General features: G+C 42.1%; 1 protein-coding gene across 2 annotated transcripts in view; it reads left to right on the forward strand.

Moving 5' to 3' along the window:
- CRHR2 (corticotropin releasing hormone receptor 2) overlaps nt 1-16,298 on the forward strand; it is a 157,169-nt gene extending 140,871 nt beyond the window's left edge. For both annotated transcript variants that reach the window (XM_086741511.1, XM_086741512.1), the window contains one exon: nt 14,017-16,298. In XM_086741511.1, the coding sequence (XP_086597637.1) occupies nt 14,017-14,157 (141 nt within the window). In that variant the 3' untranslated portion in view covers nt 14,158-16,298. The remainder of the gene's footprint in view (nt 1-14,016) is intronic.
- The last annotated feature ends 2,557 nt before the right edge of the window (nt 16,299-18,855 follow it).

Below are 18,855 nucleotides of genomic sequence, written 5' to 3' on the forward strand. Positions count from 1 at the left end.
TGGGAGGTCAGGGCAGAGGAAAAGAAGTCTTCTCGGATTATAAAATTTTTATTCTTTCGTTTAAGACTTCTTTGAAGTTTCTCATTAATTACAGGTATAATTTCCAGGCATATAGGACAAGGGGTAGTGGTTTCATAATAGAGGGAGGTAGATTTAGATTGGATATTACGAAAAAATTTTTTACAGTGAGGGTGGTGGAACACTGGCACAGGTTGCCCCTGTTGATGCCCCGTTCCTGGAAACATTCAAGGCCAGGTTGGACGGGGCTCTGAGCAACCTGATCTGGTTGGAGATGTCCCTGCTTCTTGCAGGGGGTTGAACCAGATGACCTTTAAAGGTCCCTTCCAACCCATACTGTTCTATGATTCCATGATTATGAGCTGGGCTTCTGTTCAGGATGTAACCCATTTTTATAATGGGGTTGCCCGTCTGAGTTGAGTGAGTTAGTTTTTCTGTGTGGATTTCTATCTCTGAGTGATCAATGCCTGTTCCGTTCAGAAAAGAGGGTTGGGGACAGGGTCAGTGGTGTTCCTCAGAATTAATTTTAGGTACTGCTACTCAAGCAAGAAATGTTTCACTAATATCCCTCGGTGTTTGACTTACACCTCAAAGTGTGAGAGGTTTGTATCTTTTCCCCTGCTTACACTGCCAGTGTCTAATTTACCTGCATTTAAGTGTGTCACCTCTGTCCAGTTAAAATTTGGGTCTCTGCAAAAATTAATTCAATGCCTTAATTACTCCTGCTGAATTGGTATATATTATATTTGTGCTGCTTCTTAATTTCATTGTGGGCTCCCTGTGTGGTGCTATGAGAAGGAATGGGCATGTCTTCTCACCCAGCCGCTCTGCAACATTTTCTGTACCTCAGCCAATGAAGCACCAGTGTTTTTTTTGGTTGGTTGGTTGTTTTTTTTTTTTTTTGCTTTTCTTCATTTCTCTTTTTCCTCATTAATTGTGAGGTGACATTAACAAGAAGCAACACTGCTTTCTCAGGCTAGGCACGTGTGACTTTCATATACTGTTCTCAGTTCTCTTTCCAACTTTCCTTCAATAAATTCTGACTGCTCTGTTTGCCTCTTAATAAATAAGGAGGTGAATTCTTCCCCCAAAAGTACAGACGCCTTAACTGTGGGACTACAGTTACCTCAAAACCTTGCCATGTATACAAGATGCTCGTGACCATACTTTGTGAGCCACTGTGCTGCACAATCTGATGAGGTTAAAGAAGTCTGGCAGGTCCCTTCAGTACTGCTTGTCGTATTCATCAGGTTTGCACTGTTAACGCAGAGGAAGAATCTTCCATGTAGACAGCAGGGTTTTTTCTGTCCTTTTTTTTTTTTTCCACCAGTGCCACAATGAACATCAGGGGCTGGAACCTGGGACAGATGATTTCATAGTCAGTCAGAACTTTTATTAGTTGGTGCAGTTCCATTTTATGGGCTTGGGCTAGGACCAGTTGGCTGTTCGTACCAGACTTTCACTGTTTTATCTCTTCTGGGATTCTTTCAGCTGTCTTGTAGTGGTAGAAATATCTCCTTCAGTACAGCAGTCTGAAGTTCTCCATCCAAGGCCATGAGCCAGCTTCTTGTCTCCTGTAACTTAAATGAGTTCGGACATCATCAGACTTGTTGAAAGGCAGAATGATTCGTCTCCTGTACACCTCATGTACTTCTTTTATGCCTTGATAACGACGTTAGCAGTTCTGGAATGATTTCCATAGCAGTGATTTTCTAAGCTATATCACACTACTGTTACAGTTTGAATGGGCCTTCCTGGTCAGTTCAAGGTTAAGACATCTAACTGGAGTGATGCAGGTGATCTTGATTCATTCATAGATATCCAGTGCTGGAGTATCTGAGGCATCCACGCGGGTCTACCACATGTGATACAAGATCTATCGAAGATCCACACCTTCTGACCAGGAAGTGGGAAGCCAACTGGGATACAATGGGGCTTCTCAGATGGCACAAACTCTCTATTTCACTAATTCAAGCCAGTCAATACCATCTTTTTCTCATCAGCTTAGCCTACAGTGGCCACTTCCATTTCCTTACTTGAACAACTCTAGTCTTCACTAACAGTATGGACTAGCTTTCCACTGACTCCTAGACAATCCACTCACGTGTAGACACCTACAAATAGCTGAATTTGTGAGTGAAATCTTCCCCATAGCCATCTGTTTACATCTAATGTGCAACTTCCAGTTGACTAGCTAAGCCATAGCAACTCCCTAACTACTTCTTCAAGATATAACATAAGTCTAACCCCCCCAAATATTGCATCACTGTCTGTTTCAAAACTGTGAAAGGACTTTGAACTCAATGTACAGTGGGAATGTTTTTGAGGTATGATAAAGGTTTTAAAGGGTGACATTTCCTGCTCTGTTCTAGCTTCAGCTTCGCACAGCTTAGAAACAAGTAGCAAATTCACTGAGTTTTCAGAGCTTTCTGGGTTTATAATCAAGTTGTTCAGAAAAAAAAAAAAAAGCATCTTATAGTGTACTATTATAAAAGCTCTCCATTGTGATAGTGCCCGTCGTCCCTAGATGTCCCCATACTCATAAAGCATTCTATAAAGAGCTCATGTTTCCCAGATCACATCCTGAAGGCCACATCACATCACATTGCGAAAGCTTGCAATAAATAATGCTGTGTCTTGCCTCCTTGTGAAGTGGGAGGCCTGCCAATGGAGGCATATAGGAAGGCTTTGGTTGTTAGCATAGCAAAAAGTGTGTTTTCATACTGTAAACTTCCATGCCTAAGCAATGAAAGTCATACTGAGAGAGTTGGGGCTGTTCAGCCTGGAGAAGAGAAGGCATCGGGGAGACCTTAGAGCAGCCTTCCAGTGCCTAAAAGGGGCTACAGGAAAGATGGGGAGAAACTCTTCACTGAGGCTTGTTGTGATAGGATGAGGAGTAATGGTTTTAAAATAGAGGGAGGTAGATTCAGAATATATATTAGGAAAAATTTTTTTACACTGAAGGTGGTGAAACACTGGAACAGGTTGCCCAGAGAGGTGGTGAATGCCCCATCCCTGGAAACATTCCAGGCCAGGTTGGACGGGGCTCTGAGCAACCTGATCTGGTTGGAGATGTCCCTGCTCCTTGCAGGGGGGTTGGACTGGATGGGCTTTGAAGGTCCCTTCCAACCCAAACTGTTCTATGATTCTATGATTTACTGCTCAGTTAGATTTGCAGTACTGTTTTCCTCAACTATCAGCTATGTATTTTATAATAAATTTATAATAATTTAAATTAAATTTAAATTTATAAAAATATATATATATAAAAAGCCTGTATTTTTTAGTGAATGTGAACAGTAGTACATCAAAAGTACAGAAGTACTGAACTATCACTTGCATTCTCCTGATATCCATTGCTCTCAGAGAGGCATCCCTACTAGAAGTGGTGATGAAAGTAATGCCACTCGATCCCCATGAGGTACCAGCACTCTTAGTGAGATCCACAGCAGATTTTGCTCTGAAAGAGGAAAATAGCCTGTAAGTAGTAGCCTGAAATCTTTATAAATATCACTGCCTTGTTGAATTATTCTCTCTTCAGGGAGTCCAATATTCCTGTCTCTATGATAGATGGGCTGATCTCAGAAGGTTTTAAACACTTCAGGTTTCCTAGTTATGACAGAGTTGGGTTCTCTAAATGCGTATAATAGTCTTTAACAGGTTATCCATCCCACACAGTGCCATGGCTGCTTTTAATGATGACACAAGCAAAAAGGCTAGAAAATCCATTAATTTAAAGCTTTAATAATGCTGTGATCTCAGCTGCATCTCTACTATTTCATATTTGATACACGCGCCACTAGGTACTTACAAACTTCCAGTAACTGTAGTAGAGCTCAAACAATTTGGAGCACCGATGAAAGTTATCAAAGTTTTTGTCTTCTCAGTGGTCTATGCGTGAAGTTGGGCAAAAGAAACAGGAAAGAATTTATTTTTTCTCTGTGATATCTTGTAGCCTCCCTTGATTTAAACAGGCATGTCTTTATGACTTAGAGTGTTTCTCTTCCTATGAGCTCTTTTGCCCCAGATCAGAGGAGCACAGCTGTGCTGCTTGAATAGATCTGATGTTCTAGTGGAGAAGGCAGCGCCTCCAGCACTCTAACTGAGGATGGCACCTTGGTGATACAAGATATCACCGTAAAAGGTCTTGGTCCTGATTTTGGAGTGATTTGCTCTGACAGTTCAGCAGTGGAATCACTGAAGGGAAAAAGTGAAGCTGTTAAATTGCAGTCTATGCAAAGAATTTTAAATAGGACGAGGTTATTTCCTTATGTTTTGGAGTGGGCATTTGACCTGGGAATACAAACATCTTCCTTTCCCTCATTTCCACAACAGACAATGTTTCACACAGATCTTGGACTAGCTTTGTTGGCTGCAATGAGAATTAAGCCAACGGGCTAGGTCTTGAGAGAGTGTGTATCGTTCGAGCCCCTCTACTGGAGATATGATCCTTCACATCTTGAATATGAATGTCTTCCCAAGCCAACACATTAGACACAAGTTATTCCGGTGAACCTAAGAAGAAGAAGCAGTTTAGATACAAAGTTGACAGATTTTTATGTTTCATTGCTTCTGAAAAGTTCTGAAGCTGTTTCGAACAAACTGTGCCATGGATGAGCATAAGAGGCCTTTGGCACTTGACTCATATTAATTTGTCTAGAGAGTTTATGGAAAAAAAAAGTTGTATATTTTGGACACAGAGAATATCTACTAGCACTAGAGGGCAAAAAATATGTGAATTTAATTTAATCTGAGTGATAAAGAGCATCTCTGGAGTTCCAGGAAAATTGAGGATGAGAGGTTTCTGAGAATTTAAGATGTGATGAAAAATGGCATAATGAATAATATGTTAAATGCCACTTAAAAAGAATGAATTTAAGTTGTGAACTTCTTTTTTAATGACTGCAAAAATCAAGACGCCTCTCAGCATTTTTTCTATCAACTAACAGATCACAAGGCTGAATTTCGTTTCACATAACACTTGATTAAAAAAAAAATTCAAATGGAGCTTTTTGGAATAAGGATACAATGGCTTGAAACTGTGCTGAAGGGAATGCATTTCCACAAAACTCCTGTTCGACAATTTTAATTGAAATTCACTAAAAAAATCTTTAGTTTTTTCAGTTGATAAAATTTATTCTACCTGGATCAGTTTGCTTATAACAAGATAATAATGTATAATCAGGGATATGCTTTCATGGTATCTCATCCTTAAGTAAGTTTGGATGAGAGTATAAATCCATAGAAAACACTAAATTGTTTCTTCAGCCTCTGTAGTACAAGCTGATGAGTTGAATCCAGGAACTGGACTTGATAGCGTGTGTTTAATCAAAGCCTGTCTTTCAAAAAGGTGTTTGTTTGGGGTTCATTTCACGTGGTACCTTTGATTTTTCTGACAATGATCTTGAGAACTGAATGTTGAATAAAAACATCACTATCCTATCCAGGTCACAGCCAGACCAGAAACTGAAAAAAAGGCTTAGTGAAGGTGATAGTCTTTAGGCATATGTAGAGTAGCCTTATAATTGTCTGCATGATAGGAAACCCAGGAAAAATATTCATTATAGTTTCAGTACCAAAAGAGGGTCACTGTTGTTAGGCCAAAGAAGACAGTTGTCACCTTTGGCTTTTCGTAGGAGAGCATTGAGGGAAGACAACAGAAGGCAGTAGTGACGCTCACTAGCACTATAGTCACTCTTTGTTGATCTCTAGGCTCACAGCTGACTTAGGGGTTCTTCATAGTGTTGTCTCCAGGGTCGTCTTTCAGTTCTTTACTATACCACCATCATAGGCTATATAGGCTATGGATATAACATTCCCAGCATTTCTGTTCTCTCTTTGACTGATTCCAGATAAAGTGTCTTTAAAAGAAGATGGATCTTCCCTCCAGTTCCTTTTCTAGTGTGGTATCTATCTTCTCAGCCAGACCTCCTTGCTAATGATGGTTTTCTCCTGAGAGAAAGTAAAGTATTTCAGAGAGAGAGGGAACATGTGCGTTTATAGTGTTTCGTATTCCAAATATATTTTCCTGTATGGTTGTGTTAGCTTTGGTCTTATGGCTGCTGTTCCTTGGAATCTGGAGGGGAGGAAGTCAGATCTCAGGTGCTACAGCATCCCCCATAAAAGGAAATAAAATATTTGTGGCCAGCCACTGGTAAACCTCCGGAGGAATGAGAACTTCACAGATAGGCCTAGCTCCACTTCTGCTACCTCAACAAAGACATGATGGAAACAAGCGGACAATGGAGGAAGGATCCCTGCCTCCAGGGAACATCTATCCTTATTATTAAGTGCTTCATGTCATTTCCAATAACCACCACTGCTGATCCCTCAGAGAGTTCTGCGATCCTTGGAAACCTTACCAGCCGTAATGGGAGATAATAAAGTAGCTGGAATGTAACAGGGTGCTTGTGAATGAAGGTGATGGTATGTGAGAACGACTCAAACTTATAAAGGGATAGTGCTTGATGAAGGGCTAGACAAGAAGAGCAGTCTCACCTATCAAAATGAATGAAGGAAATAGCAGAAATTCGGATTGAACATGGTGAAAAAAAAAAACCATAGTGAGGGTGTTTAAGCACTAGAAGAGATGCCCAGAGGCATTTTGAGATCTCTGTCCTTGGATGTGCTCAAAATGACTGGATACGGCCCTAACATAATTTCAAAACTGGATATAATTTCTATGGTGGACTTTCTTTGATCATGGTGTTGGGCTAGAGGCCTTCTGAGGTCCCTTTCAACCTTAATTACTGTGTAATTCGTGAAACCTCTGTCTATAAGGTGGCTGTCCTTCATTTCTAACCATGTCCTGAAGGGCTACATAACTAGCAAGGCCTGTGTCTGAAATCATCCTGCAAAGCATGAATTCTCAGCTCAAGCAGGTCTCAGATCCTAGTATTGTCTGGTCAATGTCAATAATCAGCTATGAATGAACGTGTAAAATGGAAAGCAGTTAGCTGACTTAGAGAGAAACCATAACAAGAGAGAAACAGAACAAGTCACTTCGTTAGATGGCACTGTAAATTATTCTCACAACGAAATGCAAAGCAAAGATAAATGTGTTGGTTTTTGTGTGTGTGTGTGTGTGTTGACCCTTTACGCAGGCACCATCTGTCTCTCAAAATCTATTAAGCTCAAGGTGGCTTACTTTGATCTGATCATCTTGGGAGGCTATTCATTATAATTGCCAGTTATGAATCACCACCTAAATGGTTAGTCATCTACCTGCCCATCAATCTAAGCAGACTTCACATTAATCATTCTGAACCCAAAGGAAGTGCATTAAGCGTTCCTTCGAATCACTGAATAAATATGAAGAGAGGGGTGGACTGGAGGGCTAAAGTTTAATTCTATCTCCCACAATGATTGCTTTCTGTGCAAAGTAGTCAAAAAAAGTGGATATGAGTACTACTCCTAAATACCTTTGAGGATGTCTGGTCAACTTGAGTCAACTGAAGGGATCAAACTTTCCCTTTGGGACCACCAGGCAGCAGTTCATTACAGGACTGCAGTCTCCTTTCAGTACAGTGCTGGGTCCTGCACCTGAGTAGGGGCAACCCCTACTATCAATAGAGGCTGGAGGATGAAGGGATTGAGAGCAGCTCTGCTAAGAAAGACTTGGGGGTACTGGTGGATGAAAAGCTCAACATGAGCCATCAATGTGCAAATGCAGCCCAGAAAGCCAATCGTATCCTGGGCTGCATCAAGAGGAGCGTGGCCAGCAGGCTGAGGAAGGTGATTCTGCCCCTCTACTCTGCTCTGGTGAGAGCCCATCTGCAGTACTGCATCCAGCTCTGGAACCCCCAGTATGAGAAGGACATGGACCTGTTGGAGTGATTCCAGAGGAGGCCACAAAGATGATCAGAGGGCTGGAGCACCTCTCTTATGAGGACAGGCTGAGAGAGTTGAGGCTGTTCAGCCTGGGGAAGAGGAGGCTCCAGGGAGACCTTATAGTGGTCTTCTAGTACGTCAAGGGGGCTACAGGAAAGATGGGGAGAGACTGTTCAGTAGGGTCTGTTGTGACAGGATAAGGGGTAACGGACTCAAAATAGAGGGAGGCAGATTTAGATTAGATATTAGGAAAAAAACTTTTATAATGAGGGTCATAGAACACCAGCACAGGTTGCCCAAAGAGGTGGTGGATGCCCCATCCCTGGAAACATTCAAGGCCAGGTTGGACGGGGCTCTGAGCAACCTGATCTGGTTGGAGATGTCCCTGCTCCTTGCTGGGGAGTTGACTAGGTGACCTTTAATGGTCCCTTCCAACCCAAACCATTCTATGATTCCATGATTCTGTGATTCTATGGTAGGCTTCTTCACAGCATTTACTATTAAATCCAGCATTTACTGTCCCTCCTCCCTTGAGGGACACCCTAACCCTTTGGAAGACTTTGAAGGTATCATGTAAGGCATCGCCTTACATTACTTTAGGTTCTGTTAGGTAGCGGATGGGATTTATCCAGCTAGCAGTAGACTTCTAATACATACACATATGCAGTTGAGCTGATCACCTTCAACTTCATTTATAGGCAATGATTCACCCTCATCAGGGTAGGTTTCAGCTGACTTATTTTAGTTGTCTCTTTTTGATTAACTGTTGCCAATACCTTACAGCCTTTCCTGTCTCTGTTGGATACAGAGAGAGGCCAGGGCTTCAGAAACTTCATGAAAGTGGATTAAACTGCAGAGTCAGACACAGAGAGACCAGTGTCTTAAAATTTAAATCTGCTTAACCAGTTCCCTTTTGCTGATCTGGATATTGCTTGAAAGTCCCTCTTGCTCATCTGTAGCTTACAATAAGGTTGAATAAATCTTCATCAACTTTTCCATAATTTTCACCTCCATTCATAACCACAGATATTTAAAGTCTAAAGTTATTCTCCAGTTACCTCCAACTGCAGCACAAGGATCTGCAACATGGCACAAAGGTGCTTAAGTGTAGGTAGAACTTGATTAATTCATCACTGAAACCTGTTTTCGTTGAGCAAAAACCGATCTGTTTCAAAGGCTATTGAGACCTACATAAAATTTTTAATTTATTTCATTTGTCTTTGGATCAGATTTTCTGGGCATAAATAGTTGCATGGGAGCCAAGCAAGAACTTGACTAGGGTTGTGTAGTCACAGACTACTGAACGCCATGATTGTTCTGTAGTCTGAGAGGACCTCCTGTCCTTCTGGCCCTCACTTGTGAACACTTCCATGTGAGAGATGTTCTCTGAGGACAGAGTGTGGTGGCATCCCAGTAGTCTTACTTCCAGCTTCCATTACCATGACAGCTCATTTAATCCTGCTCTCCGTATCAGAGCCTTCCTTTTTACCTACGTTACTGCTGTTACATTTTAGTATTACATCAAGAAGCCCCAAGTGAGTGGGCCCCTTTGTTCTAAGCACTGTGTAAATGGATCAAGCTTTGTTCCTTTCTCCTAGTAAGACATGACATTTCTTCCAAAAACTGATTTTTACTGTCTCTAAAGGCTCTTTCTTCAGCTCCTTTCTAATTGATGGCTGCAAGAAGTTAGCCAGCAGCCACTGTCTAGCACAAGTAATAGCAATACAAAGTTGACATCTATATTATCAAAAACAAACCGTCTTTGCATGTTTTCATCCTTCTCTCCATCTTTTTCATTCTTTTGGTTGTTTTTCTGAGGAGGGATCTTAACAGCTTTTATGAACACGTGTGGTTTTTGGTGATTTTCAGATGGGATCTGAAAGTCTGAGATCTCCTCAGTTAGGTGATTCAGTCAGGAAATAAAAACTATCACCCACTGACTTCTCTCCATCCCATCACCTGAATTCTTTCTCTTGACTGCTCTAAAGCAATCTTGCTGAGAGCAGTGCCCACACTCTGTAGGCACAAATATGTTGGTAAATCACATGTTGAGAAGCTGTGATTATTCACACTACGCAAAGTGCAAAGAACTGAAAAGGGTAATTCTGAGAGAGTAACTGCAAGAAAAAGACAGACCAAGGGTCAACGCAGAGAGCTGAGTGCTCAGCTCAGAAGCACGGATAAACTTTTTCATCTCAAGCAACTAAAGTTAGGTAGAGGTGAAGTTGATAATTTGTATTCTGGGCACTCCTTGTTAAGCTCTAGCCACTGATGATAGCATCTTTGGGCTATTACAGGGAAGTGCTGCTAATTTCAGGTCATAGTTGTGCTAACGTTGACTCTAGGACATGGTACTGACTCTACAAATGCTTCACGGGTTGTTGCTCTCCTGGAGATTAACAACCAGGTTTGAAGTTGCTCTTTTGCTTTATCTTTTTCGATTACTCTTTCACTGTGTAATAGCTTTTTTGGTGTCTTTTTTAACACGTTATTATAGCAGTCACAGTGGGCTTTCTTTTTTCTTTCCTGACCTGAAGTTAAGCTAGCGTTTGTTTTTGACTTCAGTTGTAAGAGATAAATTTGAACTTAACCTTTTCTGCTTGCGCTCTGGTCACATCCTAATTGCAGTGAATTATTCTGTCATTAAGAAATGCTTTGCACTCACCCCTGTAAGTGCAGAATCTATTTTCATGTGGCCAGCCCATTAGGAATGGCTCCAGCTGTACAAGAAGACAGCACTTTTGTTACTACTTTTTATCCTGTCTGAAAGCTTGTAAAGAATATCGTGAAAGCCATTCGGACAACTGCTTGCTCAGACTCACGTCTTTATCTCCAGGTGTCTCTTTTTGACTTGGTTGGTTTGAAGCACAAATGATAAATCTAATCTGGCTTCACTGGCTGAGTAAGTATCTGTTCACACAAGTTGCTCAGAAACACAAAAAAAAACCTACCAGGTGACTCCCCCTTTTCGTGACCCAAGGAAATGCTGTAGGAGTACCTGGGATACTTGAATTCCCAGCACTTCCGGTTTGCTGTTAACATCTTTAGCAAGACTGTGCTGTACACGGAGATTTATTGTCTGCTTTTGCACCAGAGAGAAGGAAATTCACCTCTTTGAGGACTTAACTGATTTTTTTCATACAATATTTCAGCATTTGGTGACATCTGGGGAGAAATGAGCATTTGAGAGGCAACATCCCTCATGTTCTTCATGGGACCATTTTCCCATGACAATGATACCCCTCTGACACTTTACATGTTACTTACACCATTTGCCTTTGCTGCCCAACATTTAGCTAAACTGGTTTTGTAATCTGAGGAGAAAGATGGAGCAAGGACTTATTCATTCCACATATCTAAGTCACCTTAAGAGGATCGTCTCACTTTCTCCATTATCTATATTGAAAGCATAAATAATTGATCAAGCTTTCAGATGAGATGCATCCCCGCCCCTGTATGTACTCTGGCACAGGTATTTCCCTTTGGGTGTGTATTATATGCACCCTTAAATCCAGAATCAAAAATAAGGATCCCTTGGCCACTCCAGGTAGAAGCATGATAGGTTTGCAAACAATGGGCATCCAGAAAAAGTTCAGGACCATGACATATCTTCTTTCCACTGTTTCTCATGTTTTAACAGAAGGGTTCGGTGAACTCATGAGGTCCATCTGACAAGACAGTGAAAGTCAGCAGTCCAGGCTGGCTTCTACTGAAGTAGCACACAGCTGAGTCAGCTCATCCTGACCCTGACTATCCCATATAACTCTCTCATTTTACTCATTCATTCATGATGATCATGTTTTTCCTGGCAGTGCTGTCTTTTAACTTTAATTGTTTTTTCATTGGATGTTCACTCTTCCACTTTGCCATGCAAGCAGTCCTCTCCCCTCATAGCCTTTATTCTTCTAGGGTCTGTCCCACCTATTAAGTGTAAAACCTATTATTTTATATTGAAACAAATCATTGATTCAAAATAAAAAGGAAGAAACCCAGTGTGGCAGTCCTCAGTGTGGAGATCCTCAGGTCCGTTTTGCTGAATCTGTGCCTTCTGGAAGGGCTCTGATAGAAAAGACAGATTTCTGGCTTCAGGATTCCCCTGACAAGGCACCAAAGAGGCTGATTGCAAAACTGTTTTCCAAGTTGATACTCACAAATGAGGTGTATTTCATGGACAAAGCTGGTGATGAGAAGGAATTGTTAGGTTCCGGACCACAACAGTACAGATTTTCTAAGTAGTAGAGCTATAGACTACGGGTCTGTCTAAGCCCCTGAATGCCCACCAAGAAATGGGAGGATTGAAACCATCTGAGAGGAGTGCAAATCCCCCCTTCCCATGTCATTCTGAACTGTTGTATGTTTTTAACGATCAGCCCATCATTCCTGTTCATATAGGACTGACAGTTTGTGGCTTGAGCGGGAAATACCTCTGCTACTAGAGCTCATCAGCTTATTTGAGCACAACATGTAGGAGCTGGTCTGAGGTGGGGTTGGGGAGTATGCATTCCTCACGTTTTCAGTAGACTTCACACTGCACCTAAAGACAGACCCCAAGTTTTAAAAAAACAGAGAAAAGCAGTGGCTGTGCACCTTTGGACAGTGGGTTTCAACACCATCTTCCCTGCAATCTCAGAGGTGATTACAGATACACCCAGAAAGGTGCTGATAGCTGAGAAGCTGTGTCAGCATGGGTTTCACACAGGCTGTGCAAGCTCATCCCAGGCCTTGTACAGTTGCCATGGTAGCTGATCCATGTTGAGGTCTACTCTACAACAACATCACTGCTATTAATACCCGAGCTTTCGCCTGGCGGTGGTAAAATGGGGATAAGAGCACTCCTCTACTTTTGAGGGATGCAGTGAAGATAAGTACATTGAAGACTGAAAAACATTCAGGGTAAGATATCAATATTGTCTTAATTTAGCTAAATTTATAATCCAGACATCTAAGGCTAATTGTCTAGACTCACTTTGTAACTAATGAAAGGGAATCGGTATTTTTTATCTGACCACAGTACCTGGCCTACTTTGGACACATGCTTTGGGAGGAGATGAATCATACTCTTTGACCATACTGACTGGTTCTCACTTGGTCAGGAATAGAACTGTGGATCAGTAGCTGAGGTGTAATGTCTACATTATATTATTTATAACCCCACCTTCTAAACAAATGTGGTTTTGGCAAAGGAGGCCTTGGCTTGATATAGAGGTTCATCTAAAAATGCTCTTTTTTTCAAAGTTGACTGGATTTCAAGTTAGCAGCAGAATGTCAACATCCTATCAGAGTGTCATGAGTACATTACCCATTGACAGTCTGAGAAACCGGGCCCAGATTCATCTCACCTGATTTTGTAGGCTTACTTAGCTGCCTAGGTTGGGGGTCTTGCTCTCGACTCTACAGTAAGCAGAAATCAATGAAAATATCCACAATTTTGTCTAAATGTTTCCTTTAAGCTTCTGACTTAGAGTCTTCTATGCCAATGATTTGGCAGGAATTGATTACAGTCTATGTTAGGGGTATCTCAAGCTTTCCCTCCCATTATGTTTGAGGCTGGGGTTCCTATCGGGTTTTTATCACCTGTCTTTCTCTTGCTTACATAGATTATATTTGAGCTAGAGCTCCTGGGCTCTGTCTTTGGTTCATGCAACAATATATACACCTGAAGTGCAAGACTGATCTGGCCTGAGGCATCTGCTTGAGGATGGCCTTCTGTTGACTGTGGAGTAGCTCTCCGCCGCCTACGCGAGATGGTCACAAGGATTAGGCCAGATGTGTCTGTGTTGTAGACACTAATGTTTACTTAGATGATCTGAGATTCCCCTTCATGTTCAAGGGAAGCAGGGGCAACTACAGACCCTCTGATAGATGTCTGTAAGACCTTCATCAGATGCTTCCATCTTGAGAGCTTGATTTAATGGCATTTATTGCCATTCGAAATGCTCTGGCGTATTTAAGACATCAGATATGAGACACAAGATACGTGAAATCCATGTTTTTCCCAGCGTGCAGTACCCAGGAGAATATCAAGTGAACTAGATGCCCATGTTAAGGCAGCTGAATCGAGCCTGGCTTGGCACGTATCATCATTTGTCTCAGAACTGTCTAGCATCCCTTTACAGAGGACAGATAAATATTCTAAGCATTAACATTCTTTCCTTTTTTTTTCACCAGGTCCGTTCTGCTGCCCGGAAAAGATGGCACCGCTGGCAAGACCATCACTCCCTCCGAGTGCGCGTGGCACGTGCCATGTCCATCCCCACGTCTCCAACACGAATCAGCTTCCATAGTATCAAACAGACTGCAGTTGTGTGATATGCCCCGTACATAAACGCACCACCGGGTGGCCTTCAGGGTTCTTCTTCACTCTCCCCAAGCCCCTTTCTTCCTTTATTCTGCACTGCTGTCTTTCGCAATGAGGTGCCCATCATATTTTCGTGGACTCTCTCATCTCCCCTATTCGTGACGCTGCTTTAAGGCAACCGGGAGAAAGCTTCTTGGAGGAGGTGGTGGTGAAACAGCTTCAGAGAAGAAAGAGTTTCAACACTGGTTGCACTTTGTGGAAGTTGACAATGCAAAGTCTAAACAGCACACTGGCAGGAACAATTAAATTTTTTCTCCTTTTTTTCTGTTTTTCTCTTCCGTATTGTGGTGAACAAAGACTATTTTTAACATACTGCCCATCTCACCCTGTACATTGATTCCCAATGATTTCAACAGTTTGGTGTATAGGTAGCCCATCTCTTTCTTGGTTCTTTGTAAAAATTTCTTCTCTGCAGAACTGTCAGTTGAGAACACGTGGCAGCAAGAAAAAGGGCATCTGAAAGGTGGTGTGAGGAATGTGAATTTATCTGCCTTCCCCATTTCTCCCGTTGATAGACTGGGAGTTGGCCAGGGCATCGCTGGACTGTTTAACACAGAGCATTTTCCTTTGCAAGAACTATGCCCTGTTCATACACAAAATTCTGAAAAGGACAGCAATATCTTTAAATATTTGTATAAATAATCCTTACTTCTCTTAGCCCCGTGCTTTTGACACAATGTAAGTAGCCTCTGGAAAGTCTTTGGGTTTTTTCAGCTAAGAGGGTTGGGGTGGGACAGGACGACAGAACGTGTTTTCTGGGTTTAAAAAATACAAAAGGGAAGCACTGTAAAAATAATAATGTGAAGAGGATGTGTGCATTATGAGGATAGTGCTACCTGCTGCACAAAGGTTATCTATTCAGCATTTTGAACTAGAGCAGATGTATCTACCTAGGCTTTTTATGTGATGTTCAAAAATACTGTATATTTTCAATAATAAACACTACTCTGGGTTGGTTTCAATAAAACCAAGCATCATTTTCTTTACTCTGGAAAGGAAGAGGATACCTTTCCTGAGAGTGTTTTTGTATCTACGATCAGGGAAAGAAATCCTGTTTGATAATGAGCCAATAAGAAGAACAACCCTACAATATAATCCAAGCAAGAGGACGTTTAAATGCAAGGTGACTTGTCTCCCTTCTCAGCTCATGGTGTTACACTGGATCCCTGTCCCTCTGCATTCCTAATCCCTACATTGGACTTCTTTGCAACAGCAAAAAGAAAAAGGCAAGTTCTGTAATCTCTTTTCCATCACCCCAATGCTGGAGTAATTTGCTCTTTCCACTTTAGCATGCTTATTCTGAATTTTCTTCACATGTTTTAAGGGACTTTTCAGCACAAGCTGGATTTAAATCTCCAGATTTAAATAGATCTCTCTCTAATTTTCAGGACTACAGAGGACTGGAAAATATCTTGGAAGACACTACTGTTAGTCCCCTGCTTTTGGAGGCGTCCTGTCCTAACAGCTTGATCATATTCAACTTTGAGCTGATTGACAATGCACAAATTTAAATTAACAAATTAAAATTTTGTAACTTTTCCCCCTCCTAACTGCCATTTGAATTCATGTGCCTCAGTGAGATAACTGAGGGAGGAGGAAGAAGGGAGGTTTGAGATTCTGTCTAGTTAGACCTATCATCCGTGCCAAAGAGGAGGAGCAGGGAAGGATCTTCACATGGCGTGCCAACTAGCATGATAGATCCCAGCGCAGCAGAGATACAAATAAGACTGGAAATGTGCCTGCCTGTGCCACTCACTGCTGTCAGTGCCCTGAGTTCTGCAAAGTGATGCCAACCATCTTCGTGGTAGCTGGGAGACAAAAGGGTCTGATGAGAGAGGAATGTGTCAGTGCTTTTATTCATTGCGCGCATCACAGTAGCGATGCAGAGCCTCCTGGCGTTTTGTGTTTGAAGGAACAGATCTATCTACAGGTTAGAAATAACTGTATTGAGTACCTCTGTGTTTGCTCTGTCTCTAGGCCAGTCTGGGATGAAAAAGGTATTTGCAATGCAGCAGGTAATGTCAGAAATTGCAGGTTATTGCTGCTACCAGGAGTGTATTGTCTCAAAAAAATAAAATCCATTTTCCAATTATTATTTGTCCAAAGCAGAGATTTTCAGTCCTTCAGACCCTGTTTCAAGACATCTTGGTGGACATACAGCATTTACTCATTGTAAAAAATTATTTCCTTATATCAAGTCTGAATCTACCTCCTTCTATTTTAAAACCATTATCCCCTGGGCTTGCTAAAGAGTTTCTCCCCATCATTCTTATATTAGAGTGATCACATGCTAACACATACTGGTTTTGCCATGGAGGCTTTCTGTAGTCTGTCATGGCCAAGGTACTGACAGCCACGTCCCATTTTCTCTAGAGCACTGCGATGAAAATCAAGCTTGAATTTCCTCCGTGAGCTTGTAAGAGCAAGATTTCAGCCCTTCCCTGGAAGAGCAATAAAAAATTATTTTGAGGGTGGCCTTTTTTTGTTTTCTCAGAGAGTGCAGAGCAGGGGAGAACGATGGAGACAGACAGGTGTCTAACTGAACACAGCGTATCTGGGGGGTCATAAATGCCAGGATTTGAGGGAAAAAAGGCAGGGTCTCGGTTATATCAGGCAAAGTCCTAGGGCCTGACTGCTTTGTGGCAGCTAGTGGAAGGAATATCTTTTACATCAGCTGAGGGTTTCCTGTCTGATATTGGATACCTGATGCTCAATCCAAAGCTTTTCACATTATATGCAGTGCACTCTAGCTGTTCTGCACATGGCTGCCCTGTAGACAATCTATTACTACTTTGTAGGCTGCCTAACCTTTCAGTGAGGACCAAACCCTCCTGGTTGGCAACAAGAGGTGGAATATCTGTGTCCTGGAGCTCATGTTCTGGTTCCTCTGGAGCCACAAGCTGAGGCACATGATCTGTGGGCTCTCTGCATTCGCAAGGTGGTCGCAGTTGGTCTGTTTTCTAGGCATACATTTCACATCTCTGGAAGGACTCTTACTGGTGTCAGTAGAATTGGTGTCAGGCTCACATTTGCCCTCTCTGTTCCCAATAAACAGGCAATTCCTAACTTTCCCTTTCTCTCCTCCACCTCAAGGACCAGGCAGACCATAGGGTAGTCAAGATCTCCTGATGAAAGCTGCCATAGAAACACAGAGTGGAAGGTAGTCTCCATGGAAATAGTGCTTTGAAGGTTGTTTCTTTTTCCTCCAATCTGTCAACTGATCAATATCATCTTATTGCTTCCTTAAGTTCACCTGTCTGCCTGTAGCCTTCATTTGATTTTATTAGGTGCAATAAGATCCTACTCAGTACCATAACTCTGACTCAGTACAGCCCATGTTAGCTGTGAAACCAACCTGCCTCTCATATTTTGGGATTGAAGAGCGAGGATTCATCCTGAGTTTTCCTCACTGCTGTGGACATGCACCCACCTCTGAAGTACAAGTGCAATGCAGCTACACAGCAATGCTTTCACTGGACTGGTTTCTTTCCCCGATAGTGGGGTATTTTCTTTTTCTTAATAGACACAAAGCACAACTTGGTGGGCACAGCTGCATCTGCCCTTGGAGGACTAAGCCAGAGTGACTGGCTATTATCTTTGCACTGGGAAGCCAGCCCTTTGTCAGATGAGGCTTCGCTAGTACTGTAGTGAAGGGGTTGTCTTAGTCGTGTGTCTCTGTTGTCAGCCACAACTGGAGTCTCAGAGGCAGTGAAGGGAGGACTTGTCCTGTATGTGGAGCAGAAGTACAATCTAGGCACAGGATACTCTTCTTCCAGAGACCATTCTAGTGGGACTCAATTGACTTTACCTCTTTGCAAGTCTCAGCTAGAGTGATTTCTTTCTTTGATTGTTGGAGAGCTGCTCAGTACAGTCAATGGAGTCATTTGATCTGAAAGGAGATGTCTATGATAGTGCAGGGGAATTGCACTCAACACCTGTTTTGTCACTTGCCCATGAAGGCCACCTGAGTTACCAGCTTATGTAGAGACAGCCACAGTGCAGAATCTGGTAACCTGCATCCCATACCGGTGACGTGGACAAGGATACTGCGGCTAGTAAGCAGTAAAGAGGCGGTAAAAAGTCCTTTTTTTGCACTTCACAAGGAGTCCAAATACCAGAACTGGAATTGAAGAATTGCCAGATCTGTCCAACCCTAATCTAGATGCTGTTAGCCATGCATTTTTCTAGTCCCGTGGTGTGGCTACAGAAAGAAGTCAGTCTTATCTGAACGCTGTGAATTGGACAACCAGACTTTGAAGGACTGTGGTGTAATCCATACACTTGACCTCAAATCTGTGTTGTTCAGGTGTCTGGCAGGTCTGAGTAGAAAATAAATTTGAGACCTGAACAAGTGAACTAATGTCTCTGGCAATAGACACTCAACTGCAGGGTTTGCTTTCACAAGGTTCTTTAAAACGTAAAGTCATTGACCTCACAGTAAACCACTGAAATGTATCAACACCAGGGCACCGACCTTGTACCAGTGTTCCAGGGCTATTTCTGAGATGCCCTGTTTTCACTCACAATAAATATTCGCTAAACATTTAAGATCAATAAATAGATGAAGACACCTAAATTTGGTCTCTGTCTCAGTAAGTCAGGCATCTGATCTCCCACTGCATTTGGGGCATACTGAAGCAAATTGTGCA

This window comes from Chlamydotis macqueenii, chromosome 2 (assembly GCF_036417535.1).
Source record: "Chlamydotis macqueenii isolate bChlMac1 chromosome 2, bChlMac1.mat, whole genome shotgun sequence".
In the NCBI taxonomy this organism is placed as follows: Eukaryota; Metazoa; Chordata; class Aves; order Otidiformes; family Otididae; genus Chlamydotis; species Chlamydotis macqueenii.